Below are 27,138 nucleotides of genomic sequence, written 5' to 3' on the forward strand. Positions count from 1 at the left end.
AGTGACTACCAGATTACAAAACAATAAAGGAAGCGGTGCCAAGTATTTGTGTTTCCAGTGTGTTCTTTTCTCCTCGTCGGGGTAAGGCCCGAAAATGACATGAGCCAGAGTCTCACTCCACCCATGAGTAGCCGATCACCATCAGCTCCCCACCCCATCCACAATTTCCCTTCACTTCGCAGCTGTATCCACAGTTGCTGGCGCCCATAGACAATCCCGGCCAAGTCCCGGGTCGGAAACCCCTTTTCCATAGTGAAGAGAAGTGGTGGAGTTGGAGAAACGGTGGAGCCAGCTAAAGCCCCACCTAGCTGCAAGCCCAACGACAAACGACGGCAGCGGCGAGAACGGCAAGAGAAAGGAAGGACGGTAAAAGAGTAGCGACCAACCGGTGTGGTTGAAGCCTCACTGAGTGGGACGGTAAGAATCTGTCGATGAAACGCATGAACCAGGACACTATCCGGAATTTTGCATGTTTAGAGACAATAGTTATGTCCTCCAGTACAAATGTCGTCTTTTTTACTAGCTTGCAATAAATGAAAGTGATTGAAAAGTTGCTTTTGATTTTGTGTTGTTCTGGAACTCCCATCATATTCCTTCAGAAACCTGTCTGTGCACAAAGATCCATGTGTTTGGTGATGAATGGTTTACACATATTTCATTCAAGCACACTGTGATTTCACATATCTTACCGACCTTCATGTTTATTTATTGGTGTTAGAAATCTTCAAGTGGGACAATTAACATTTATTTCTCCTTCACAGCAACAAATGTCTAATTGCATTCATTTATGTAATAGACAGGATATATCTGGCAATTAAATTAAATTCTTTTACTTCAAAAACCATCGGTTCCCAAGAGTTTGCAACACTGTACCACCATTCACACAAAGTACCATTTAAATCTTCAATATCCTGTTTCTGGACATCATCCACCTCCAATTTTTTTATTTAAAAACAAATTTTGGAGACATTGTTTTTAAATAAAAAACAGGTCGGTAGTTTAGATAAAAAAAAAGATAGATAATGTCCAGGAACATAATACATCCGTATTAGGCATACATACATAGATACGGATACATTATGTATCCGTATCTATGTACCATCGTCACAAACTTTTAGAGCTTATTCATAGAACATACTCGCACTCAATTACATTTCTTTTCAATATATTATCAATAAAACTTATTTAAAATATCAACCTCAACCAGTAAGCGTTGCGTGCAGCCATTCTAAGTAGTTGGAGCTGTGGCCACTTGAGGGCGGCACCTCACGTGTTGTGGCGTGGTGGTGCCTGTGTTCGCCAGGGAGCAGCAGGACGGTTGCTAGAAAGTTAGCGTGGGGACGCGTGTGTGATAGCATCAGCGTACAACATTTTTTGGTCCTCCAGGCCGTATATCAGTAAAACTGTGCAAGTGTGTCAATGTGCAATGTGCTCGTTATCCAACGAAACAAGGGGCCGCAGTGATGCAGTGCCAACAGCCATGACCTGGTAAGTACAATCTGGTTCAAAATCACAAACCTTCCTTCGTATTTCCTGGGCTAACATGGACAACAATCAGAAACGTGCCTTCATCAAGAAACGAGCAGTCATCAAATCACGCGTGACTCACTTAAGCTCCATTGTAATTGCGTGGGAAGTCGGTGGGAATCTGAACGAAATCAAGGTTAGGAGACTGCTACTGTCCAGCCTGGTGAATGAGTACAATGATGTACAATTACAGTTGAAATCGACGCACCTGAGGATGGATCGCACGAAACCGACAGGGCAGCTTTCGATGATTTGTGCCTAGAGCTCGAAGCGAAAATGGAAACCCTATTGTGCACCGAACCCCCTTCTCCGCCCCCTATCTGTCAATAATGAAGTGTGATCAATAATACCATAGTGAAGCTTCCAACGATTTCCCTACCTAAATTCAGTGGTGCAGTGCAAGATTTCACGCATTTCTACGACACATTTGTAGCATTGATTGTTAGTAATTATGCGCTCACAGACATTCAGAGATATTATTACTTATTATCATGCCTCACTGGAGAGCCACACCATCTCATAGAAAATTTGCCTGTATCTCAAGACAACTTTAAGGTTGCGTGGGACTTGATCCGTGGTCGTTACCATAATCCGCGGCTCATCTCAGATCTACATATCTAGGAATTAATGACTGCCAAATGCAAGGCACGATTCTCCTAAGGAGCTGAGGTTACTAATCAATCAACTCTGCAGCAACTTAAATGCAGTGGAGGCTTTGAAAATCGAAACACCGTTACATAAAATCATACTGTTCCACTTGATATTGGAGCGCATCAGTCTAAATCTTAGGAAGCAGTGGGAGAATAGTAGTTCAAGCAAAGTGTACCCCAGCCTGAAGGACCTTATTCAGTTTCTGGAGAGTAACTGCCAGACCCTGGAAATCGTCTCATCGAACAAGACTGCTGTGGGAGCCCAGGAGGACTTGAAACATGGGACAAGCTTGAGAGGACAGCGACGATCCTTTGTCACCACATCCCCCACCCCTGTCCGTTATGCGCGTCTTCACACAGTCTGCACAAGTGTGTGAAATTCAAGAACCTGAACGTCAATAGTCCCATCAGCCTTGTAAGGGGGGGCATAACCTCTGCTACAATTGCCTACGAAGTGACCACAGAGCCAACAGTTGCAACTCAGGAAGCTGTAGGAATTGCAACAAACCCCGTCACACGTTGTTACATGTTGAGCAGAATACAGACAACATTGTTGCAACATCAAGGCGTGCTTCCCCTCACAAGGACGTTCTTTTGTCTACCGCTGTTGTCAATATTAAGGATAGTCAAGGTAGAACTCATCAATGTTGAGCAATGAATCTGGTGTCTCGAGACCTAGCGGACAGGTTGGGCCTCAAGCTAAATCAGCATTCTGTCCCCATCAATGGTATAAGCAACATGCAGGCAACGGAATCCCTTCACTTCTGCCAACTACAGATCGAATCCACCGTCGGAAGTTACACCAAGCGCATTGTATGTTCCGTACTGCCGCTGATCACTAGATCATTACCGTCATCAAGAATCAACTATGAAGGATGGGAATTGCCCACCGACATTCCTCTCGCAGATCCGCACTTCTACCAACCAAGGGCCATAGATCTACTGCTAGGTGCAACTGTATTTTTTGAAGTGTTGAGGCCAGAACAGCAATCCAGGCAGGGCCACCCAACACTCCAGAATACTCCGTTGGGTCTTGGCAGGATGTATACCTGCACATTCCATGGGACAACGGAAGACGGCAACAACCTCGTTGTTAACCACAACTCATGACTTGCATGCACAAGTGGAACGATTCTGGCTGCAAGAAGAATTGACGACACGCCACCTGTCCAAGGAAGAGAGCATGTGTGAAGAGCATTTCACAAACTCTGTTACCCGTGATGATGCAGGCAGATTCAGAGTGAGGCTACCCTTACAGCAAGACGTTGGAGAACTTGGGGACTCCCTTGCCACTGCTAGCCAGAACTTTGGGTACACGGAAAGGCAATTACTGAGAAACCCAGATTTGAAGAATGAGTATGTCAAGTTTATGGATGAGTGCCTGCGACTGGGGCACATGGAACTCATTGACCTTACTGACCAGCATCGGTCTTGCTATTACATGTCTCATCATGCGGTAGTAAAGAATACAAGCAGCACTACCAAGGTTAGAGTAGTCTTTTAACGGATCAGCAAAAGCCACCTCGTCAGTCTCGCTGAATGATTTGATGATGGTAGGCCCAACCATCCAGCAGGATCTGTTCTCCACATTACTACGCTTTCGCACACAGACGCGGAGAAAATGTACCGACAGATTCAAGTGCATGAGGACGACAGAGACCTCCAGAGAATCGTGTGGCAAAGTCATCCAGGTCAACAGTTAGAAATGTACCATCTGACCACCGTAACTTACGGAACCGCTGCAGCTCCTTTTCTGGCAACACGATGCGTGACGGTCAACCTACACAACCAACTGCAGCTGAAGTAATTAAGAATGACTTCTATGTTGACGACCTGCTCACAGGAACAGACATTGTTAGTTAAGCTATCCAGCTCTATGACGACGTCACATCATTGCTCAAGAGTGGAGGGTTCCCTATTCCGAAGTGGCGATCCCACAGTCTAGACATTTTGGAGGCCATTCCAGCCGCACTTCAGGAGACACAGGGAACCTGCAATCTTCCTCTTGACGAGGGCGCAGTGAAGACTCTTGGACTGCACTGGTATCCCAGTAGTGACTTGTTCCAATTCAGCGTGGTGGACAGCAGGCACAAGAATGTGACATGGACGAAGAGAATGATGCTGGCTAATGTAGCGTCCATATACGACCCATTGGGATTACTAGAACCTGTCATCGTACAGTGTAAGTTATTCATTCAAACCCTTTGGCAACGACAGCTGGATTGGGACTCGAGGTTGCCTTCAGAACTTGCCACGCACTGGGAGGAAATTCACCAACGACTGCCTGATCTCAACAGGATTAGCATACCCAGAAGAATCACAGCAGTTGGCACAAGCATCACTGTAGAACTTCATGGCTTTGCCAATGCCTCAGAAAGAGCCTACGGGGTATGTGTCTATCTATGTTCCGTAAGCCCAAACGGAACCATCACACTTCATCTGTTATCTTTGAACTCAAGAGTGGCCCCATTGAAGCAGGTGTCGCTCCCAAGACTGGAGCTGAACGCCGCCCTTCTCTTAAGCCAGTTAGTAGATAAGATGCATAGGACCCTCAACCTACAAATTGTTCAACGCTTTTACTGGACGGACTCCACATATGTTTTAGCCTGGATAGCTGGGTGCTTGTCAACTTGGAAAACATATGTGGCCAACAGAGTCGCGGAGATCCAACGGCTAACCGCTTACCGAGCTTGGAGACATGTCGCATCACAGGACAACCCTGCGGGCGTCATCTCCAGAGGAACGGACCCACGGCGACTTCAAGGCAGTCAGCTATGTTGGGTGGGACCTTCCTGGCCAGCACAGCCCCCAGCAGATCCCGAGAAGGTTCCCAAACGGCGAGGAGTAAAGCTATGCTGCATCACCGTCTATTCAGAGATAGAATCCTTATTCGAGCGATTCTCCAGTTGGGCAAAATTACAAAGAGTCTTTGCCTATGTTCTCAGGTTCCTCTACAAGCTGAAACAAGGTGCAGCATCAGGCCGGCATGGACCGCTGACATCTACCAAGCTTCACAAGTTGCTGATTGTCATTGCTCGCATTACACAGTACTCATCGTTTGCTCAGGAGATCCAGAGTTTGCAGCAAGGGAAAGCATTACCCTCTCACAGCAAGCTTCTGATGTTACATCCCTTCCTGGATGGGAACAACCTGTTGAGGGTGGGCGGTAGACTGGAGAATGCTGACATACCCTTTGATCAGAAACACCCCCTCATCCTGCCATCCAAACATCATGTGACCAAACTGTTGATGTGGAATGAGCACATACGATTGCTGCATGCTGGAAGCCAACTTCTTCTAGCATCGCTGCAACTGCGATTCTGGATAACTAATGGCCACTCGGTTGTCAGCAAGTGATCCGAAAGTGTGCCACGTTTCAAAACGAAGGCCGAGGCCACCAGGCAGCTAATGGGACATCTGCCTGCACCTCGCGTCACACCAAGCAAGCCATTCTTCCATTGTGGTGTGGACTATGGCAGACCCTTGCGAGTGAAATACGGTAATCCTCGAAGTAGAACCCAGAGAAAATGCTATACAGCCCTGTTTGTGTGCATGGCGGCTAAGGCCATACATATTGAACTAGTCAGCGACTTGACAATTGAAGCCTTCATTGCTGCATTACGGAGGTTCATTTCAAGACATGGGCGCTGCAGTCAGATGTACAGTGACAACAGCACATATTTTACCGGAGCGAAACGACAGCTTAGCGAGATGTCTCGACTGCTAGGCTCAAGGGATCATCTTTCTGATATATCAAGATATGCAGTTCAAGAAGGGATGGAGTGACATCTAATCCCCCCCCACTCCCCTCACTTCGGCGGACCATGGGAAGCGGGTGTCAAATCAGTGAAGACTCACCTGAAGAAGGTAGCTGGTAACACTCTTTTGTCATTCGAACAAATGACCACACTGCTCACGCAAATTGAGGCATGCATGAACTCTAGGCCCATAATTCCAATACCTAGCAGTCCTGGTGATTGTGCGTTCCTTACTCCAGGGCATTTTTTGTTTGGTGAGCGCTTAATGTCCTTCCCTGAACCAGATTGTCATGTCAGGCCATCCTCACATCTGTCAAGATGGCAACTGGTCCAGCGGTGCCGGCAGCTCATCTGGAGGCGCTGGTCGGCAGACTACTTGGGCCAGCTCCAGCAGCGTTCCAAGTGGTTGCAGAACCAGCCTAATCTTCGACCAGGAAGGCTGGTGCTCCTGAAGGAAGATAACGCTCCTCTCACCTGGCCGAGAGGCGTCATTGAGGAGACCCATCCTGGGGCTGATGGCCTAGTTCGTGTAGTGACTGTGCGGACCAGCAAGGGGTCTTACCCAAGGCCAATAACGAAGATTTGTCCGTTCCAAGACGAACTAAATTAACAGATCGCATCATGTGAGTGATGAGGACTGTCTGGGTGCCCAGGGAATCACCCGATGTGTTCATTTGTGTGGAGACTTGTTGCTTAGTTAACTAATTTGTAGCTTAAATTACGTGGGCGGCATGTTGAGTGCAGCCATTCTAAGTAGTTGGAGCCGTGGCCGCTTGAGGGCGGGATCTCTCAGGTTGTGACATGGTGGTGCCTGTGCTCGCCAGGGAGCAGCAGGACGGTTGCTAGAAAGTGAGCGTGGGGGCACGTGTCTCTTGGCGTCACAAAGGAAGCATGTAAGTGGAAAGTGGTTGCTGTACATTAAGTTAAATTAAGAGGTGTTTAAATACAGTCCGTGACGTTTAGGAGCTACCAGAGAGATGAAGAAAGCAGTCTTCTGGGATTTGGCGCCGTGTATATGTGGTGTTAACCGACGTTTCGGAGGATCGTATCGCCTCCATCTTCAGGGTAGAAGAAAAAGTGTAAGTGAGAACGGTAGACACAGAATGTGTCTACCGTTCTCACGGTCTTGTCGCTTGCAGAATTCTTACACTTTTTCTTCTACCCTGAAGATGGAGGCGATACGATCCTCCGAAACGTCGGTTAACACCACATATACACGGCGCCAAATCCCAGAAGACTGCTTTCTTCATAGTCACCGCCGTGAAAGCCTCAAATCTTACATACCAGAGAGATGTTGCTCAGTGCATAACAGTAAATAAAAAGTAAAAGTAAAGATATACATGTAAGAGGCCGTGAAGGCCCATAGGGTTGTGAGACGTTGAGGGTCCCACATTATGTAGACATTCGGCTCAAAGATGGCGGTAAGGTTGTCAGCCTTACACACCGGCCACGCTTTACTCCCCAGGGGAATTATTTAATTAATTCCTGGTACTCATTTCTGTTAGAGGCTGAGTCAACCTCAGGGCCATAGCGCAGCTGGAAGGATTACGTTAATTGAAGAAAATCCAGTGACCTCATTGGGACTTCAACATAACCTTTTGACTTGTATTAGTACTTACTTAATTCCAAAAACTTACTTATTACACACCTATTATAATCTTGCTTCCCAACTGTAACCATGGACTGTATCTAGCAGCTGCAAGGGAAAAAAATGATCGTCTGCTGTAAAAGATACAAATAATTCTTATTTTGTTTGTGGTTTATTTCACTCAGACTAAACAGCATCAGCTGGTAGAAGTGGTGAAGAATAAATTGTAGAGGAAGCAAATGGGAGCACTCCTATCTTAATCTGAGTTATTATCCTGGAATCTGCCTATAGGGAATAAGGAAAACCAGGGAAAACATGAATCAGAATAACTGATGTCTGGGTTGAGATTATAAATTGAGACCTCCCGAATATGGAAGGGTACTAAACTGCAGTCTTCATAGTCACCACCATAAGAACCTCACATCTTCAAATTAAGTTATTCTGATCACTATAATGCAGACACTCAAAAATACCGAATTTCATTAAAATTCGTTAAACCATTCAGAGATGAAATATGTTAAGTGGATAGATGTGCAAAAAATGAAACTTTGAGAATAATCAACAGCAGTTTATCACAATATGTTTTATTGCTTTGGTAGTAATTATACAATATACCTCTGCTGCTCAAGGGACCCAAGCCCCATACAAAACACATGCATCACTCTACATCAAAACACACAACTATGTAAGTATATACAGTTGCTGGAAGGATGCTGTAGTCTCTAATCGTCGTCTACACGTTTGACACCATCTTTGCTTTAATCCACATTTAACCCTTACGTTGAGCGTCTTTGGTCTTCAGCCGCTGGCTGCTGGACTGCTACGGGCGACGGCGGCTACCGCTGCCTTTACCCTGCTTAACTTACCCTATTTTCAGATCTCTGATCTTTACGGGGATGGGTTTGAATTGGGCGCCAGTAAACTGCTATCATCAGTTTACAGATTTATGGGAGGTGTGAAGGATGGATAAGGGGGTAGCTGTCGAGGGTAGCTAGTTCTGCCGGTAGAGCTTAGATTCAGTCCTCAGGCCGTTTGGCAGGTCCTCGCTCAGGAATGGAAGTGGGAACTCGTGTTACAACACACACACACACTTTGTTGCACAAGACACTTTCTTTATTCAGCTCTTGTCCATAGTGGACGACACGAACACACTACATTCAACTTCTGGCAACGAGGTTTGAGATCGCTAAAAAGACTCCTTGGATGCCTTCTCATTTAGAATTTGCGTCCGGATCGTTTGGGATTTTGAATAGACTCCCCTTGCAGAATTTGCTCCCGAATAGTTTTGAGATATTTAATACAACTCCCTGAATGCCTTCTCCTCGCAACTCTCGGAGTCGCCTCGGTCCACAAGTCATCTCCAGAAATTATGAGGATTGGTCATTTTCAAAAAATGGGAGTACCCTGATTAAGTATTCCCCCAATCCGCTTAGGGATTACAGGGAATTTAGGCGCTAAAACTTAATGTAAAATCTGTCAGTAGCTTGACAAATGTTACGATTGGCTTGGGAGACCACTCATCTGTTGAGTTATGGGTTCAAAACTGTCACTTATTGTGTTCTCCAAGGATACAGACAAGTAAAATTTCATGTGACTCCCTAAAGAACCAAGCTGCGAGGGGTCTTCTTCTCTTGTTCCGCTTCTGCCTTGGGTCGTCGTTTTCTCTTTTATTTTCTTTTTCACTGGAGAGTTTGGGCTAAAACTCCTTCTTGAGGAGAAGAAATAGCCTATGTGCTTCTCGTCCATTTGCGGTATGTTGCAAGTAGACCTAACCAAATATGTTAATTTACCCGGATCCAAACATTCTACCAGATTAAATCGAGCTGGGGTAGGCAGATCGGTTACAAGTCAAACAGACAAATATGAGGCAGCATGCTCAACTGTCATGTCACAAGGAACTAAACATTACAAAATGAAATTACAATAAATAATACAACACAATCACAGTGAAAAGGTGGTGCTGCAGGAGCAAATGCTTTACCAGCTGATGAGAAACTGTCACACACCCTCCCGCTCAGTTTAAAACACATTAACATACTCAAAACTTTTTCAAAATTAATTGCACAAAATTTTCAAACATTGTCATGAATACTGGTTTTGGTACTGTAATTCTTACAACAGTTTTATTTACATTAATGGTTACAATATGAACAAAAGACTAGCACAATAAATTTATTTCAGGAAGAAGAAAAACAAATGAAATGTCAAAATGTCAAATCCCTTCAACAGAGCTGGAGAGCTCAGTAGCTTGGTTCTCCTACGCAGTCATACCAATCATGCAGATGAATATTACACATTTTTTCATTTGTTTCAGGATTTGTTTTGACATTTACAGTACAATCAATTTCAAAATATATTACCATTTTCACAACACTGGTTCATCTCAGCATCCTAAAAGAATTAAAATACAAAAATTAGAAGCCTTCTGGGTTATTATGTCATGTGGGTTGGTGACAGACTGAAGTTTTCGAGGAACTGAGGTGAGTTAAACCTGCACTTGCTTCTGTTCGTTTCTTGTTTGGCTTACTCTTTCATCCTGAAGATGGAGGTCCTATGTTCCTCCACTATTTTGGGCTCTCTCTCTGAAATACACAGAGTTACAACCCAAAAGACCAAGCCCTTCACAGTAACAAACATGAGAATCCCAAATGTAACATAAAAATTAAGAAGTTTTGAACTGTGAATAAACTTAAGATTTCATGATACTGAACTCCAAAATATTGTTTTAACCTGTATTCTCAATACAATAAATACTGTGCCTCTAGTACAGTAAGTAGTTCTAGAACTGTGACTCAAAGTCCACGTTGGGCTACTCACAAGAGTTTATAACACTATAATTTTAACTCTCAAAGAATGAGTGTTTCATCGTCTAAAAAAGCATTAAAATAATGAATATGTGGACACAGAAATCAATAAAGTACTTTCCAGCCTCCTATCCAATGAGTATCACAGGTCATTTCCTCAGGAGTAAAGCAGCTGGAGCATGAAGCTGACCACTCACATCTATGTAGTGCCAAGGTTAAGAATGTGTGGAGCTTTACTTCCACTCCACTACCAGTTTTCACTGCATGGTGCTTAATCAAGCACAGGGGCAGCCTTACCTTATACCTTATGTAAGGCAGAAGATTTAATGATGGTGTCCCTTTACGCATGTTGTTCATACCTTTGCCTACTGTCTGACCAGGCGCAACCTCATTTCTTTCACATGCTGTGTAGAGGCATTTCCTGAAGTTGGAATCACACAGTTCTTTATTTTGCCCATAGGTGTCCTAGCAAATATCATCATTGCAGCGTGTCACCTGTAGCCGTTTCGTCTCCGCTGCTCCGCAACCAAGTGATGTGAGCTGGGTAGAGCTGCTAGCCCCACCCAGCTCCGCAACCAAGTGATGTGAGCTGGGTAGAGCTGCTAGCCCCTGGCAGCTATACTCGTCGCACGCCCCGCTGCCTTCTGGGTCGCCTTCCATCGTCCCGCTTGTTACCTGGACACACTCGGCTACTAGGTGTGTCACCAACTTTTTTTTTTTTATATAGCACGCAAAACCTTCTCAGGGTCTTTGCAGGCCTCGCTCAAACAAGAGCCTTGTAGTTACCAGCACCAAGTTATTTATTTATTTGGTTATTGCAATTTGGTATTTTTGTACACACTCTCTCTCTCTCTCTGATTCCGGAGGGCGTAACCAAGCCTGCTTTGGTTTCAATACATGAATACAACTAAATTCACCGCCTACTGGCTTAAATACTCGAGGGCCAAACCGGTCATACCTTTGTCACTCAGCGTATGTTACTAGCATCCACACAAGCCTGACTGCGCCATCCACCAGAAGGCCTTAGGCGCTAACGCCACCATCGGCTTAATTTCTCAACACTCATAATCACGAGACATTTTCCGTCTCTGTCAATCCCGGAATTTGCAAACATTTCAAATCGCCCAGTCAAAAGCAGCCTTCTGAGTGCAATTCAGGCTCATGTACCATGCTTTGCAATTCCAGTATATTTAATTCCTTGTAGCTATAAACAAACCGGCCACAACCTCCCAACTGAGCTTTTGCTTTATATGTATATATAAAATATAAAGGGAAAACTCATTTGGTCACCTCATGATAATAATCTCCATAACAACTACAATAATCCTTGAAATTTAAACTCAAAGGGGAAAATTTTTTTTTTTCTTTTCATGTTTCAGATGATCCAAATTACAAATTAGTCACAACGTATTAAAAGCAACATCCTGTATAATAACACTCGTAGCAAACAGTGGTATGATATTAGCTTATCTCCAGGGCACCCCTTGATTCCTGGAACACTATCTCTCTCTACTGGCGCATCCAATTACTTTACTGCCTTTCTAGTGTACCAGCTCTGTACAGCAATCTTTCTCAACTCCCATTCAGTGTAAGGATCACAGGTTTCGCAATTCACTTTAAATAGCCTGTACCAATTGATCAAAACTATTTCTAATTAATATTACTTTGGCTCCGATTAATCAAACAAGAGGGGTTTTTTTATTATTTATTTATTTACAACTCTTGACATTTTGGCACATAAGGTTTTAAATGACTCAAATGGTACAATCCTTTAAATTTTCCAGCTTCATTTTGTAGTTCATACATATATGGAATAACAGCTTTCTTAATACAAAAAGGACCTTCGTATTGTTGTATCCCGCACCTGGAATCGATGTTGTATCCCAGTAGCAAGACAGGTTGGCTAGGGCGAACGGTTCCCTCGGGAGTCAGTACGGGGTAGCTTCAAGCAACAGCAGAGGTAGAGCTAGGTGGTTTAATGTACAACTATTAAAATGCAATTCTTACAGGAAAATGTACAGTTAAGACAACAGTTTTACACACTGCCTGAGCCTGGGCAGCCACCGACTTCCTCTATCAGACAATCAGTCCTGACGGATCGTAGACTGTCGTGATCGAAAAAGCGTCTCGTAACGCCCAGTCGGGGGTATATATTCCTTCCTCATTAATTCTCTAATAACGTCATACATTACATCAGCTTAAACTTACATTGCATCAGCTTGAAAACTTCCAGAACATTCTATTGCTTACAGTATGTGCGACCCTCCTGGACTTTGATTGAACTTGACAAAATTTATGAGGTTGTGGAGTGCATGATTGTCATTGTCTTCTGGTTGAAAACAAGTACATTTTGGTATGATATTACGGGTGAGAGGTCGAGTTACAATCTTTTAATATTTCGTCATCTTATAGTCTCTTCCTCTCTTCATTCATGTACTTAAAGTAGTTATTTTAATTGTGCACCTTCCTTCATTTAAGCATCTCACTTGCAATAATCCCTATTAAGTCAGTTACCTTTTACAACAGCTCACTACGTACTAGGTGTTCCCTATATACATATTAATATACCCCAGTTTATACCAGGTATTCCCATATACAACTCTGGCATAATACATATACACATATATAACAGTATGGCCTCTGAAATTTTCCTATCATACCTCGGTCCACACTCGAAACTGGTTCACCCTTCACCAACACCTGATCACCAATTTGAGGCTTCCATTCATTTTTCGCAGGCCTTCCCTGTCTTTTCCATTTTTCCGCCCTTTCCTTCATCCTGGCATAGGCCTTCAAAATCTTATTGGGCAAATCTTCCCTTGGCCTATCCAGCAATTTTTGGATGATTTGTTTGAAAAGTTCTCTTCGGGCTACACCCCCTAAAAGTTCGATAGGTGAGTATTCTGTAACTTAACTAATGGACTCGTTTAACCAGGTCTGAATATAAGGTATTAATTCAGGCCACTGCTTATGAGTTTTGCAACAGTAGATCCTAAAATATTTACCTAGTTCTTTCATAACTCGTTCCGCAGGGTTACTTTGAGAGTGTCTTATGGGAGAATATTTAACCATAATTCCCAACTCCTGCAGGGTTTTTCGCCATAGGGGACTGGTAAATTGGGATCCATGGTCAGATAATACGGCTTTGGGTTTAATAACTCGTTCTGTGTAACAAGTGGTAATCTTCCGAAGGCAGCTTTTAGTGGTAGCTGCTTTCAAGGGGTATAACGACACGTGTTTAGTAAAAACTTCCAAACAAACTAACAAGTACTTCATTCCCCCTGGACCAGTTGGTAATGACCCATACAAATCTATTGCTACTAGTTCACCTGATTCCATGGGTAAATGAGCCAGCTGCTCAGTGTTCATGGCTCTGTTGGGGTGTTTGGTCTTCTGACAAATGTCACAACCAGCAATATACTTCCTAAATTCTTAATGAAAAACACAGAAGCAATCTGATTAAAACATCTATCTGTGCCCTGGTGCCCCCAAAACTGGTGTGCATATTCTATAATTTGTAACTCCAAACACTTCGGAATCATCACCCTCCAATACGGGTAAAGCATGGCGTTCTTACAACATACACAATATACCTAGCTGAAAGGAGTATTTGTCAACATGGGTGGCCGGTTCTAATCGCACTTTATCCCCAATACCCTGCAAAACTGGATCGGATTGTTGCATTCCTACTAAATCCTTTAATTGCTTAATCACACCTTTGTTAATTCCTAAATCATTCTTTGCTACATTTATTTCTAGCTTTTCCTGTTGTGACCTCCGTAGTTCCGGGGTTAAACCCACAGGATTTCTACTTCACTCATCGGCAAAAAAATTCTTTGCCCCACTGACATGCTTAATCTGTAGGTCATATTCCTGTAGTTGCATCACCCATTGAGTTATACGGTCGGATCTTAAACTGAATTTTCTTAAAAAGGATAAAGCTTGATTGTCAGAGTAAACTGTAATTGGATAGCCGACAACATATACTCGAAATTTCTTTAAGGCATATAGCACGGCTAAGAGTTCTTGTTTGCAAACTGAATACCTCTGCTCTACACTGATCAGCGTCCTGGAGGCTGTCGAAATTATTGATATTTTGCCCATTTCATCCTTTTGGCTTAGCACTGCACTAATGCCTACTTTGCTCGCATCGGTATAAACCTCGTAGGGTAAGCCCTTGCATGGGTGAGCCAAATGTAGGCTGTTAGCGAAACAGCTCCGTAACCGCTCAAGTGCTTGCTGTATTTCAGAAGTCTACACCCATCTTGCTCCTTTCTTCAACAGCGGTAATAATGGGGCCACATACTCCGAATATCTCAAAATAAACCTGTTGTGGAAGTTGCACGTTCCTAGGAACTGCCTTCATTGCTTCTGATTTTTGGGAGGCGGGTAGTTCAAAATTGCTGCGATTCGATCTGAATCCGCAGATACCCCTTCCAGACTAATCCTGTGTCCCAAAAATTTAACTTCCTTGGTGCAAAATTTACACTTAAGGGCGTTCAACGTAAATCATGCTCCAGTTAATTTCCCAATAATTATGTCCAGATGCAACAAATGTTCCTCAAAAGTCCTGGAATAAATTAGAATATCGTCAACATAAACAGTGACAAAACTCTCTCTATCATCCCCTAGGGCTAGCCTAAGTGCTCTCATAAAGGCAGACAATGAATTTTTAAATCCACACAGAGCCCTTTTATACTGATAAACTACAGATTCATATAGGAAGGCGGTATACTTCCTAGAATTTTCGTGCAGCTGCACCTGTAAGTAGGCAGAACTCAAATCTAGTGAAGATAAGTACCTAGCCCCTTCAAATCTTTGTAGTAACTCCTGTAATGAGGGGGCCCTTCCATAATCTGGCACGGTGTGTTGGTTTATTTTCCTAGTGCCCACGCATATGCGAGGTTTCTTCCCTTCCCTAGGAACTACTGTTAAGGGGTTTAATACGTCGGAATGGCTCAGTTCTAGGATATCATCCTGCATCATACTCTGGATTTGGGCTTTTACTGCCAGTCTTAACGCGAAAGGTACCGGTCTAGAAAACGACCTTAATGGTTGATCCGACTTTACCTGAAATTCATACTTCAATAAATGACATTTCCCCGGCCTCTTGGTCATATTATACACCCGGGACTTTTGCTCTGGGTCCAAGAGTACACTTTGTCCCACTACTCTTAATAATTCCTCCTTACTTATGTCTCTAGGGTCTCCGGGATTCAAACTTCCTTGTTGCTGACTACCGCTAAAGCCTACCGCGCGACAGCTAGCGTTGCTTGCCTCCTCCAGTTGCGAGTGTGGCTTATCTAAACTCGCGTTCCTTGTTGTAGTTATCCTAACAGCCTTCGCTTCCTCAAAACTCATATCAGCATAGGGTGTTTCCTCATCAGCTGTCTCTTTAATAGTACCAGCCTCTGACAATTCTGTTTCATTATTCTCAACGACCCCCTCGGGTTCGAACTTAAAACTCCGTCTCTCCCCTTCCCTTGCATACTCCAACGCCTCAACATCAAAACATAATTGCATCTTATAGTCTTCCAAAAAACTGCATCCCAATATCAATTCATTAGTAAGTTGCGGGGAAACCAAAAACACAGCTTCAAACTTGTCATTCCCCACATTAAACTCCAGCAAAGTTTGTAACTTGATTTTCTTGGATCGTTTCCCAAAAGAGGTTACTAAACTAACCCCTTGCACTGGCAACGTCAATAAGTTCACTCGAACGTTATTTAATTTATCGAAAGCTTCTTGTGATATTAGGTTAACCTCACTTCCGGAGACTCAGTTCGTCTCCAAAATTAACCTTGACCTGGGGACTCTTACTCAAAACTTCCTCATTTATAAACAATATCATCGGCTCGGAACTTCCTTCCTCATTGTCTTCTTCATCCCTTATTATTGAATTATCTGGTGGACCTAAATTTCTTTGTTCGCTAATGACGGAAGCTATTCGGTCCTCAAGGCTTCCCAGTTCTGGTTTTCCTCAGGACCTCCCTGCCGCCTATTCCTAGGGTCCCTTTCTCTTTCCTGGCGGGCCTGGTCCCTATTCGGTACCTCCTCTTCCCTAACTCTTTCTCCTTCCACCCTATCGTTTCTTCCCATATAAGATCCTCCACCTCGGGGACTGCGCTATCCGCCTCTATTCCTAGGGGTGTACTCTTGTACTTGTCTTACTGGAGGGTGCCCCCTATATCTATCATTTCCCATTCCAGTTGGGGGAGAACTTGGTCGGTTTGGGGCAATCCGGGTTTCCGCTGTAGGAGCCGTTGCCCTCTCCTCTATCAACTCCAATCTTTTTAGTACCTCAAGTGCCTCAGCTATAGTGCTTAACCGATTGCTCGCCAGTGACCTCTGGGTTTCTGGGGGGTAGTGGCATCTAACAGCCTCAATAATCTCACTGTCCGTTAGCTTGGGCTCTAAATACAACGCTAAATTTACGTATTTCAAAAAATGGGCGGATAAGGACAAACCCGCTCCCTTGTCGTATTTACTTTGATACAGGCTGCACCTTATCGGTCCTTGTTGGACCGGCGACCACCAAGTAGCTAAAAATTCGGCCTTGAATTGTTTGTAGTCAGTGAATTGAAGGCTTCTGGCCTCCATCCATTGTTTTGACATCGGGCCTGTCATTGACCGTTTTGCCATGGTCAACCAGCGTCGTTGCGGAATCCCCCTAAACTGAAAGAGCTCTTCCAAATGTCTTAAGTGCGACATAGGATTGACGCCAGCATTTTCATCAAATAAGGGCAGTGGAAATTCTCCACTCTCAAAACCAATGTTTCCCCTGAATGCTCCTGACAGCTCTTCACAAATATTCTCTACATTTGCTCCACCTGAATCAATCACAGTATCTGTAACAGTTTCTCTTCGAGCAAGTAGGGGAGTAGCAAGAGTCTGCAACGAAAATTGATTTCCCTAATCCTTGCCTTAACTTTGTTACTTCTTGCTCAATTCTCTATAGTTTTTTATTGGTTCTAAGCTGACCAATACTGATTCGTTGCTCAATCTGAGAAGCGCTCTCCCCTAGCCGCCTCGAAGCTTCGTCCGAACTAATTTCTCCTGAATCTGTTGTAAGATTAAGCTCAAACCGGCCACCTCACTTCTCACTGTGGTCAACCTCTCTATCTTTTCTTGGGCTTGGTGCAAACCTAAGCTCAAGCTCGACACATCTTTACTCACTTCAGCAATGCTAGTTTCCGCCCTTTCTTTGTTTGCTATCATTTGTTGTTGCAAACTTTCACTTACTATGTCATGGTGAGCAGTAAGTTCCTTTAGTTTTCCTTCAAGCCCCCTTTTATCTGTTTCCATTTGTTCTTTTGCCCCTGTTAATTCTTTTTCCCACCTTCCTTCTCTTTGATTCCATGCTTCTCACATTTGTCTTATTTCCCTGGTTAACTCGGCAGAAAGCTTTTCCCTTAGCTGGTCATGCGACCTTTGGCAGCCCTGACGCACTTTGTTTATTTGTTCCCGCAATTACCTTTCCCCACTCTCTTGCATCTGTACTAGCCTTTTATCTATTTCCACCAGGTTAGCCTGACACCATCCCTAACTCCTGTTATTTGAGCTTATAACTTTTCTCGCATTTCTTTCTGGCAATTTTCCAAACTCTCAAACAATTTCTGAACATTCTCCTCTGATCACCTAGCTCTTTCCTCGGCCTCCACCTTCTCCTTTCAAAACAGTACCTGGATATTTGCCATTAAGTCCTGCAACTTAAAACTATCGCTTTTCTCAACTTCTACCAGTGGGGAAAGCTAAGTAACCTCTAGGCCCCTTCTGCTACTACCAGTTTCGAAATCTTCATTCATAGTTAGTTCTGGTCCCTGCATTCTGTCTATTGGATCTAGTTGGTCTGATGGCCCGTCCTGGGATCCTTCCCTCGAACCTAAGTCCATCTACTCTGACAACATATCCACAATCCTACTTCGCAGAAGTTTTTGAGACATAATTCCTAACCTTTAGTATTATTTACTTGTTAGCACCAACCAGTTCATTTGTCGTTACTTGCGCTTAGTTGTTTTGGTGTTTCACTGGGGGATTGCTGCTCCTGTCTTCGCAGAGACATCATGCTGCGAGTTCAGCGCCATACTGTAGCCGTCCTCTCTGTGGTCTCCAATTCAGCTCTGCTCGGTGTCGCTTCGTGTTGACTCGTTCGGTTGCTTCCCCTTTGTGGTTATACTCTCACGCTACACTCTGCTGCTCACTGGGCAGGCTACGCTGTCCTCTCTTGTTAACTGGGCACACTCAGCTATTCGTGTCCCGTCAACCTTCAGATTTTACTTATCGTGGTGGCACGAGAAAACTTCTCAGGGTCTTTACAGGCCTCTCTCAAACAGCAGCACAACACTTAATACACACACCCTTGTAGTTACCAGCACCAAGTTATTTATTTATTTGGTTATTACAATTTGGTATTTTTGTAAACACTCTCTCTCTCTCTCTGATTCCGGAGGGCGTAACCAAGCCTCCTTTGGTTTTGATACATGAATACAACTAAATTCACCGCCTACTGGCTTAAATACACAAGGGCCGAACCAGTCGTACCTTTGTCACTCAGCATATGTTACTCTTCTGAGGTGTCCATAGCGTCCACACAAGCCTGACTGCGTCATCCACCAGAAGGCCTTAGGCGCTAACGCCACCATCGGCTTAATTTCTCAACACTCATAATCAGGAGACCTCTTCCGTCTCTGTCAGTCCCAGAATTTGCAAACATTTCAAATCGCGCAGTCAAAAGCAGCCTTCTGAGTGCAATTCAAGCTCATGTACCACGCTTTACAATTCCAGTATATTTAATTCCTTGTAGCTATAAACAAAACGGCCACACACCATATCATTCACTCGCAACCTTTTTGCAGGTATCTGAAAAGAATTTTGGAAATGTGGTTAATAACAAAATATGGTTCACAATACAGACATTTTAATGTTATGAGTATAGTTTCTTACTTATTATTTAGTTCAAAACTAAGCACAATAGATCAACATAGGTACCGGTGCAAGGGTTATACTGAAACCTAACCAACCTTCTGAATTTTGAATTTTATTATAGAATAACAGAAACCACTCCAGCAACATAAATAACAGAACTAATCATCATATTATAAAGATGTGCTGCTTTGCATGTAAGTTTTTAAAAAGTATAAAAATAGACTGGTCTGTTAACACAAGTCTAACCTGAAATCCAAAAGGAGCCACAGCCATTGCTACAGGGCTTGTGATACTTGTTTTGCATTGCATCACCACCTGAAAACACGCAATTTGATGAACATCCTACACATTCTTCATACTTCAATTCAAGCTGATCCAAGTGGTATCCATGACGTGAATACATGTACTTCCAGCTGCTGTTCTACTTTCCTTCTTACCTTCGCTCCATGCCTACTTACAATGCTATTCTACATATCCTGCAAATCAATAAAATACATACCATCTGGACATGTGTATTTGCATTCCTCTTCTCATTCATCAGTAATCTGTCAGACGACAGGTCCACAGCTTCTTCCAAAACAGTTCCTCCACTTAATGCGATCTTCTGTTTTTGAAAGAGACTATCCAGGAAAAGTGATAATGTGGTAGTTTTTCCATTTGCTTTCCACATCGCAGTACAGCAGCCGTTCAAACCACTCTGGTCACGCCTGCTGCTATACGAACTTCAACCATCTCGAGCATCATTTGCTCTGTGCTTCAAGTCGCTGCTGATGACGCTGCTTCCGGCATCAGTTTTTGGTTTTTGGTGTCTCTCTTCGTCTGATGCCTACCCTTTGACCTGTCCAGCAAGGGAGGCCCTGCCAGTAGCTACGCTACCGCTGGTATAGCTCTCAGGGTCCTTGGCATACTCAAACCCCCTCACCACGATAAGGTGGAGACACCAACGAGGGGGGTCATCAAATACTTCTTGCACAAGTGTAAATTTCTTACCACCTGTAAGACTCGATTAGCAGAATCTCTGCTATGGCCACTTCCACTTGCAGCCTTATCCATATGAGCACACCTGGCTTCATTTATCATTCGGTCGCAAACAACGCCGTGAATTAGGGAATCCTCGTCCCTTGATACGTCACCTAACATTCTTTCGGTCTTCAAACCGAATAGAGTGCGTAGTAACAACTCACTGCCTATTACAGTCTGCTCGTGTGGAGCCCTAGAGCAGCTGTGAACTGTCCTGGTGGGGGAAGGTGGTACACAGTCAGCTGGTGGGTTTAGGGGTTGCTGACCTGCTAAAAAGTGGAGTGGGTAAGAAGGTTCCCTTTTCACCCTTCGATCATCACTGTCTGCTTCAGTCAACCTTTCCTTAATAACAAACGACTCTTCAGTAATTGTGCCATCTCTTACATAACTGAACGTCCTAGTGTCAAAGTTAATCCTGAAACCATATTCCATCAAAAATTGACATCCAATGATAGCGTCATTAGTTAACTGGGAAGACAAGCGGCCTCTGTAGTCTAGAGGTAACGTTCCCACCTCATGACTCGTGGTACGCAGGTTCAAACCCGGCGGAGGTCGTGGTTTTTTAAAGGGCCGAAAAATTCGGGGAACAAGTCCTCCGGGAGGGACTTTAAGCCGTGGGTCCCGTGTCGTAGCTTTACGGCACGTAAAAGAACCTCATATCTCCAAAGGAGGTCACTGAGCCAAATTCAAGGATGTTTCCTGCCCAACAGTAGTCTCTAAAGCCTCTGATAGATGGGGGAAGCATTAAAGATACCTCCAAGCCAATAGAGGCCGAACTTGCCGGCTCGGTTGTGACTGATGGCATGCACCAATATCGGTAGGGTATAGAGACTTTTAGAATATCATAGAGGGAAGCACATTGGACCAATACTGGTCTTAAGTGCATGGGGAAACCCACCCTCTCCAATAACTAACTAACTAACTAACTAACTGAGAAGACAATAAAAGCACTCCCTCTAAGAAATCTTGGCCTATCGAAAAATCGATTAGCGCTTGCCGACGAATCTTTTTGGATCTTCTGCCGAAAGCTGTCATGAGCACTACATTTTCTACTTGTAATATGGGCATTCTTAAACCCGTCCTTATGAACTCTTCATAAACTCCCTCTTACAGTAGGTTTACCTCGCTGCCTGAATCCAATATCGCGTTAATCTAAACAATTTCTGAAATCTTAATTTCAATCTGAGGGCTGTGTCCTCAATTAGCTTCATTAATGAAAAGTACTATACATCTCGTAGTTCCTTCGAAATTACACCTTAATTCAGGCTCTAGTTGGCCTTTAGTCAATTTGGTTAGGCTGGGTGGACCTGGAAAAATGCTGGGTCCTAGCATGGGGGCCATTTGGTCCCTAATGACTCCTGTCATCAGTTTTCTGAATGGTTACTGGAGTTGTTAGTCTGCGTCTGTCCCTGTCCTGTGAACGGGGGCACATTCAGTTTAAGGGGCTTGGAGCTTCCACCCTGGGATTCTCTATCCCTGTCTCTGTTGTAGTTCTGGTAATTATTGTTATGTCTCCTATTGCCATTGTAACGGTTTCGGGATAGTGAGAACTGGACTTGTCTGACCTGGTTTTGGGTTCCACCCCTTTTGTCATTTCTTGCTTGTTGATTACCTGGTCTTGCGCCGTTGGGATTCTGGGATTGGGGCTGGTTCTGGGGCCTCAGGAACCCTCCATCGAACTCCATAAGTTCCACCCTTTTTAGTAAATCGAGGGTTTCCTCAACAGTGCAGAACTGGGTAGCCAACATAACCCTTTGCATTCCTATCGGGAAATGGTGGCATAGAGCTTCCACTATTTCTCAGTCGCTAGGCCATGGATCTAGATAAGTGGCAATGGTAGCGTACTTCAAAAATGCCCCGATAATGACAAGCTTGACTTCCTATTGTACTTTGCTTGGTACAAACTACACCTAATTAAATTCTGAAGAACTGGCGACCACCAATAACCCAAAAATGCCACTTTGAATGACTGGTAATTGGTTAGATTCCAGCTACCTGCCTCTGTCCACTGTTTACCCATCTGCCCGACCACGGATCTGCAGGCAACGGCTAAATGTAAAGCCTGCTGCAAATTTTTTAATTCAAAAAATTCCTCCAAACGCCGGAGATAAAATACCGGGTTTGTGTCCGTGGTGTCGTCAAACGGTAACGGAAGTTCAACACTACTTAAGAAACTCCACACAGCTGCTTGTTCCGTAGGCCCATTCACACTACATACATTCATGGCACTATTAGTAACTACGTTACAATGAGTCGACTGGCAAGAGCAACTACCATTCCCACTAGTCATCCCATTGTTACCACTAGTATCTACTGGAACTGGGGACTGGTCATTCTGACGCACGTCGGAAGGAGAAGTTGTGCCGTGGCCCATTTCGAGCACATCGGCTGCCAAATGCTGCCTATTCGACAGTGCATGAAATTTTCCTTCTAAGGTTATTACCTTTTCGTTAATCTTATCAAGTTTGCAATCCACCTCGGATTTCTCCTGGATGGACGCTTGGGCAATTTCCTCTAGTCTCTCCTTCTGGCGTGTGAATCTGCAGTCTACCTCTTGCCCTAAGTTGGCCAAGCTGGCGTCTACCTCGGACCTGTGTGCTGCAGTCTGGTCCGACAACTCGTTAATCACCAGTTGAGTGTTAGTGCTGGCGTGCTCTAACCTGGTCTCGAAGTCAGTACTAATGTCTATCACCTGCTTTTTCACCCCTCCTAATTCCAATTCGGTCTCTTTTTGCATCTTAGAAACTAGGCTGGTTACTCGCCGGGCTTCTGCGTCTAACTGTGCCATAAATTCTCGCCTAGCCTCCTGGTTTTGCCTCTCAAATTGTTGGATTAGGTTTTTACTTTCCGCTTTAAGATCTGCTCGGACACTGCCTATGTTTGCCCCAATTGACTCCTGATACTGTGTATTGCTTTCCTGGATCACGGTCATGAATCCAGCCAGCATTTGTTTAAGTTCGTCCGTGGCCCCTGGAGTGTGAGGCTGGGAACTTGATGCTCTACAGTTAACACATCTGGTTGGGACACTAACTCTGACTCCTGTGGTGAGCTGAGCGATTGTCCTTCTATCTCGCCTAGATTGCCTAAGATCTCTGATGGTTCGCTGCAGTTTGCACTGGCACTCTCCGCAGCCGGTAATTTCTGGTCCTCCTGCTGTCCCTCTACTGTGTGGTTACGAAGGGATCGGCTCGCCATTTTCACTCTTAGACACTAACCTGTGAGTTATGTCTCGACAACCTTCGTTTGATTACTAGTTTGTAGTTCCGGCCGTCCTAACCCTTTGTAGTATGTTGCTGTTGCGATGACCCTGGTGTTTGGTGTTGGTTGTTGGCGAAGTTAAGCGTGGTGTATGTGGCTCCTCTCCTCCTCATCCTTCCTTTGCTGAGATATCATGCCCCATTCATTGTCGCTCCACTTTGTTTTAATCGTCGTCTACACGTTTGCCTCCATCTTTGCTTTAATATGTTAAGTGGATAGATGTGCAAAAAATGAAACTTTGAGAATAATCAACAGCAGTTTATCACAATATGTTTTATTGCTTTGGTAGTAATTATACAATATACCTCTGCTGCTCAAGGGACCCAAGCCCCATACAAAACACATGCATCACTCTACATCAAAACACACAACTATGTAAGTATATACAGTTGCTGGAAGGATGCTGTAGTCTCTAATCGTCGTCTACACGTTTGACACCATCTTTGCTTTAATCCACATTTAACCCTTACGTTGAGCGTCTTTGGTCTTCAGCCGCTGGCTGCTGGACTGCTACGGGCGACGGCGGCTACCGCTGCCTTTACCCTGCTTAACTTACCCTATTTTCAGATCTCTGATCTTTACGGGGATGGGTTTGAATTGGGCGCCAGTAAACTGCTATCATCAGTTTACAGATTTATGGGAGGTATGAAGGATGGATACGAGGGTAGCTAGTTCTGCCGGTAGAGCTGAGATTCGGTCCTCAGGCCGTTTGGCAGGGCGTCGCTCAGAAAGGGAAGTGGGAACTCCTGTTACAACACACACGCACTTTGTTGCACCAGACACTTTATTCAACTCTTGTCCATAGTGGACGACACCAACACACTACATTCAACTTCTGGCCGCGAGGTTTGAGATCGCTAAAAAGACTGCTTGGATGCCTTCTCTTTTAGAATTTGCGTACGGATCGTGACTCAAAGTCCACATTGGGCTACCCACAGGAGTTTATAACAATATAATTTTAACTGGCAAAGAATGAGTGTTACATCATCTAAAAAAGGATTAAAATAATGAATAGGTGGACACAGAAATCAATAAAGTACTTTAACAGGCCACAGTTATGAGTATTAATACTTCCATTGGCAAACCATGAACACATCACATTTTTAATTGTTTCTTGCATCCTGTTGTGTATTTAATCAATGTAGCTGCCGGTATTGCTGACATGACAGTATGGCACAACTTTCTACAGCTCGCCAGACTTGCCACCTCTCGTGTACTTCTTCTTCCTTGGAATGCAGGTGCATGCCTCCTCCTGACTGTCTAGGTATGACTTGCAACCTAATGTCATTGTAGCAGTGAATGAAAGCTTGGCTACTACCTTACATCCTGAAAGCAGATGCAATGTTAATGATCAGTGTACCATACTCTGAAGTATGAAAATACACAAAAACATTAACAAAGGTCCTATTCTACTTACTGAAATGACGTATCAGAGAGACGAATATCACTAAATTGAATTAGATTTGATGGGGGGGGACATTTTTTCTCTTCTTCAGAGCATCCAGCCTCCCATCCAATGAGTATCACAAGTCATTTCCTCAGGGGTAAAGCAGCTGGAGCATGAAGCTGACCACTCACATCTATCTAGTGCCAAGGTTAAGAATGTGTGGAGCTTTACTTCCTCTCAACTACCAGTTTTCACTGCATGGTGCTTAATCAAACACAGGGGCCGCCTTACCTTATACCTTATGTAAGGCAGAAGATTTAATGATGGTGTCCGTTTACACATGTTGTTCATACCTTTCCCTCCTGTCAGACCAGACACAATATCATTTCTTCTACATGCTGTGTACAAGCATTTCTTAAACTCAAAATCGCACAGTTCTTTCTTTTCCCCGCATGTGTCGTAGCATATGTCATGGTCGTTGCAGCAGGTCACCATATCATACACTGGCAACCTGTCCACAGGTATCTGAAAAGAATTTTGGAAATGTGGTTAATAAAATTTCAACTGTTCGACATGGAGGTTTGCCTCCCTCTTTCCTATCTGGATTCTGTAAATTAGGTCAGAGACCTTCCGTATCACTCTATACGGTCCTATCCATTTTGGGTCCAGTTTCCTTGCTCGGACCATCTGTTTGCGGTACACCAGCTGACCTGGGCGGTATTCCACCGTCTTTGCGCTCTTATCGTAGCGAGCATGCTGGTCTCTTCTTACCTAGCTCAGCCTTCTCCTAGCCGTCCTGTGAGCTCGTCTCATTTCTCCGGCCAATCTGGCCACGCGCCCTCGTGCGCTTGCCTCCTTTCGTAAGCTTCCAGCTCACGGTCCGCTGGAACTCTCATCTCCGTCCCTTGTGTCAGACGGTAGGGCGAGTCCCGATCCGCCCTTAATACATTCAGGCCTTTGTTCATGTCACTCTGCGTGACGTCATTTCTGAGGTGTTTTGCCTTGACGTCATATACGTCAGTGACTTTCGTTCCTTCCTGAACGTGATCCAATCTCCGCTCGTGTTGACCAGCTGGGCAGTACAGTAAACTGTCTCGTTCGGACTTTGACTCTTGTCTTTGTCAGCGAGTTCTTCAACCTGTTTACGCGTCTTGTGTTGCTCGCTGTCGACTAAGTTCAAACTTGTAAAACTATTGGAAACTGTACGAGCTACATAAATCCCTCGTAAGTGGTATTTCTACGGGTTCTGCATGACCCAGTCCCTTAAGGGATGCTTTCGGGGAGGCTTTTAATTGTAGATCTGTGATCTTAGCCCTCGTAATCAAGAGTGTTCGAGGCTCAAGATGTATTGTTTGTGGCAACACTGCCTGCCGCTGGTGGGGTTCCTCCACTTGTTCTTTCTCACTCTGCAATTCTGTACTGGTGGGTTTGATTGCGGCCCCTCCCTTATCGCTTCCACTGTCGGTCTTCTCGGCTCTGTGGTCGTCCTTGGAGCGATCTGTGGCCTTTCCTCTGTATTTGTCGGAGGTAGCAGATCCGTCCGACATACCGACAGTTGCTGTCGGTTCTCCTTTCTCCCACCTAACGGGTGATTTGCCAGTCTAATTTTCTGGCCGTCCAGGGTTATTTCCCAGGCGGCTACGTCTATGTTGGCTCTCAACACTGTCAGCAAATCAAGTCCCATAATCCCGTCCTTCTTAACCGGGAAGGGTGCTACTACAAATTCGTGGGCGTACCCTCTGACTCCTATCAAAAATTCTGATTTCCTGGAACCTTCAATTTCTAATTCTTCTCAGGTTATACCCCTAACCGCGTCTCCAATTTCCTGCGTGGGCGCATCCCCCACGTAGGATTGGACTCAACTCACGTCCGTTCCTGTATCAATGACTAATTCATGTTTCGTCCCTTGGACCTTCTTTTCAATGCATAGTTCGTTGTTCTCTCGCGTCCTCGCGAGTGGGATGCACGCGGCTTCTCTTCGGCGGGCGACGGGGTTCTCTACCGCCGAAGTTAGTTTGGGCAGTGCTGCCCCCTCTCTGTTGTGGGCTTTCTTCTCGCCTCACAATCTCTTGCGATGTGGCCGTGTCGTCCACACGCGAAACACGTGATCGGGGATCGAACCCGATCCCTTTTCTGTTCCCATCGTTCCTGAGGTGGTCGTCCTGGCGACCTTCGAGGCTGGTCCCTCTGACGCATTGGCGGCCTGTATCTTCTTGAATTC

General features: G+C 44.5%; 2 protein-coding genes across 3 annotated transcripts; one reads left to right on the forward strand and one right to left on the reverse strand.

Annotated features, from left to right (window-relative positions):
• Positions 1–2,372: 2,372 nt before the first annotated feature.
• LOC111872965 lies at positions 2,373–12,013 on the forward strand. 2 transcript variants are annotated; one of them, XM_033754899.1, is made up of 3 exons: positions 2,373–6,828; positions 9,838–10,003; positions 10,788–12,013. In XM_033754899.1, exon 1 carries the CDS (start codon positions 4,293–4,295, stop codon positions 5,532–5,534), a length of 1,242 nt encoding a protein of 413 aa, XP_033610790.1. In that variant the 5' UTR covers positions 2,373–4,292; the 3' UTR covers positions 5,535–6,828; positions 9,838–10,003; positions 10,788–12,013. The 2 variants fall into 2 exon arrangements, with proteins under 2 accessions (XP_033610790.1, XP_033610791.1); XM_033754900.1 differs by lacking the exon at positions 9,838–10,003.
• Positions 12,014–24,197: 12,184 nt separating this feature from the next.
• Positions 24,198–26,601, reverse strand: LOC111872966 (group XIIA secretory phospholipase A2). The gene is made up of 3 exons (XM_023867292.2): positions 26,467–26,601; positions 25,271–25,442; positions 24,198–24,880 (listed from the first exon to the last, which is right to left on the reverse strand). The coding sequence occupies exons 1-3, from the start codon at positions 26,599–26,601 to the stop codon at positions 24,714–24,716; spliced, it is 474 nt and encodes a 157-aa protein (XP_023723060.1). The 3' UTR covers positions 24,198–24,713.
• Between the last annotated feature and the right edge of the window lie 537 nt (positions 26,602–27,138).

Source organism: Cryptotermes secundus, unplaced genomic scaffold, assembly GCF_002891405.2.
Source record: "Cryptotermes secundus unplaced genomic scaffold, Csec_1.0 scaffold1157, whole genome shotgun sequence".
Classification (NCBI taxonomy): Eukaryota; Metazoa; Arthropoda; class Insecta; order Blattodea; family Kalotermitidae; genus Cryptotermes; species Cryptotermes secundus.

Excerpts from the sequence above, each read along its gene's own strand:
- LOC111872965 (XM_033754899.1), top strand. The coding sequence starts at position 4,293 with ATGATGCTGGCTAATGTAGCGTCCATATACGACCCATTGGGATTACTA.
- LOC111872966 (XM_023867292.2), bottom strand. The coding sequence starts at position 26,601 with ATGGGACTTGATTTGCTGACAGTGTTGAGAGCCAACATAGACGTAGCC. Across the intron at positions 25,443-26,466 it reads AGAACCGACAGCAACTGTCG|ATACCTGTGGACAGGTTGCC; the intron begins GTATGTCGGACG and ends AATTCTTTTCAG. Across the intron at positions 24,881-25,270 it reads TGGTCTGACAGGAGGGAAAG|CATTAACATTGCATCTGCTT; the intron begins GTATGAACAACA and ends TGGTACACTGAT.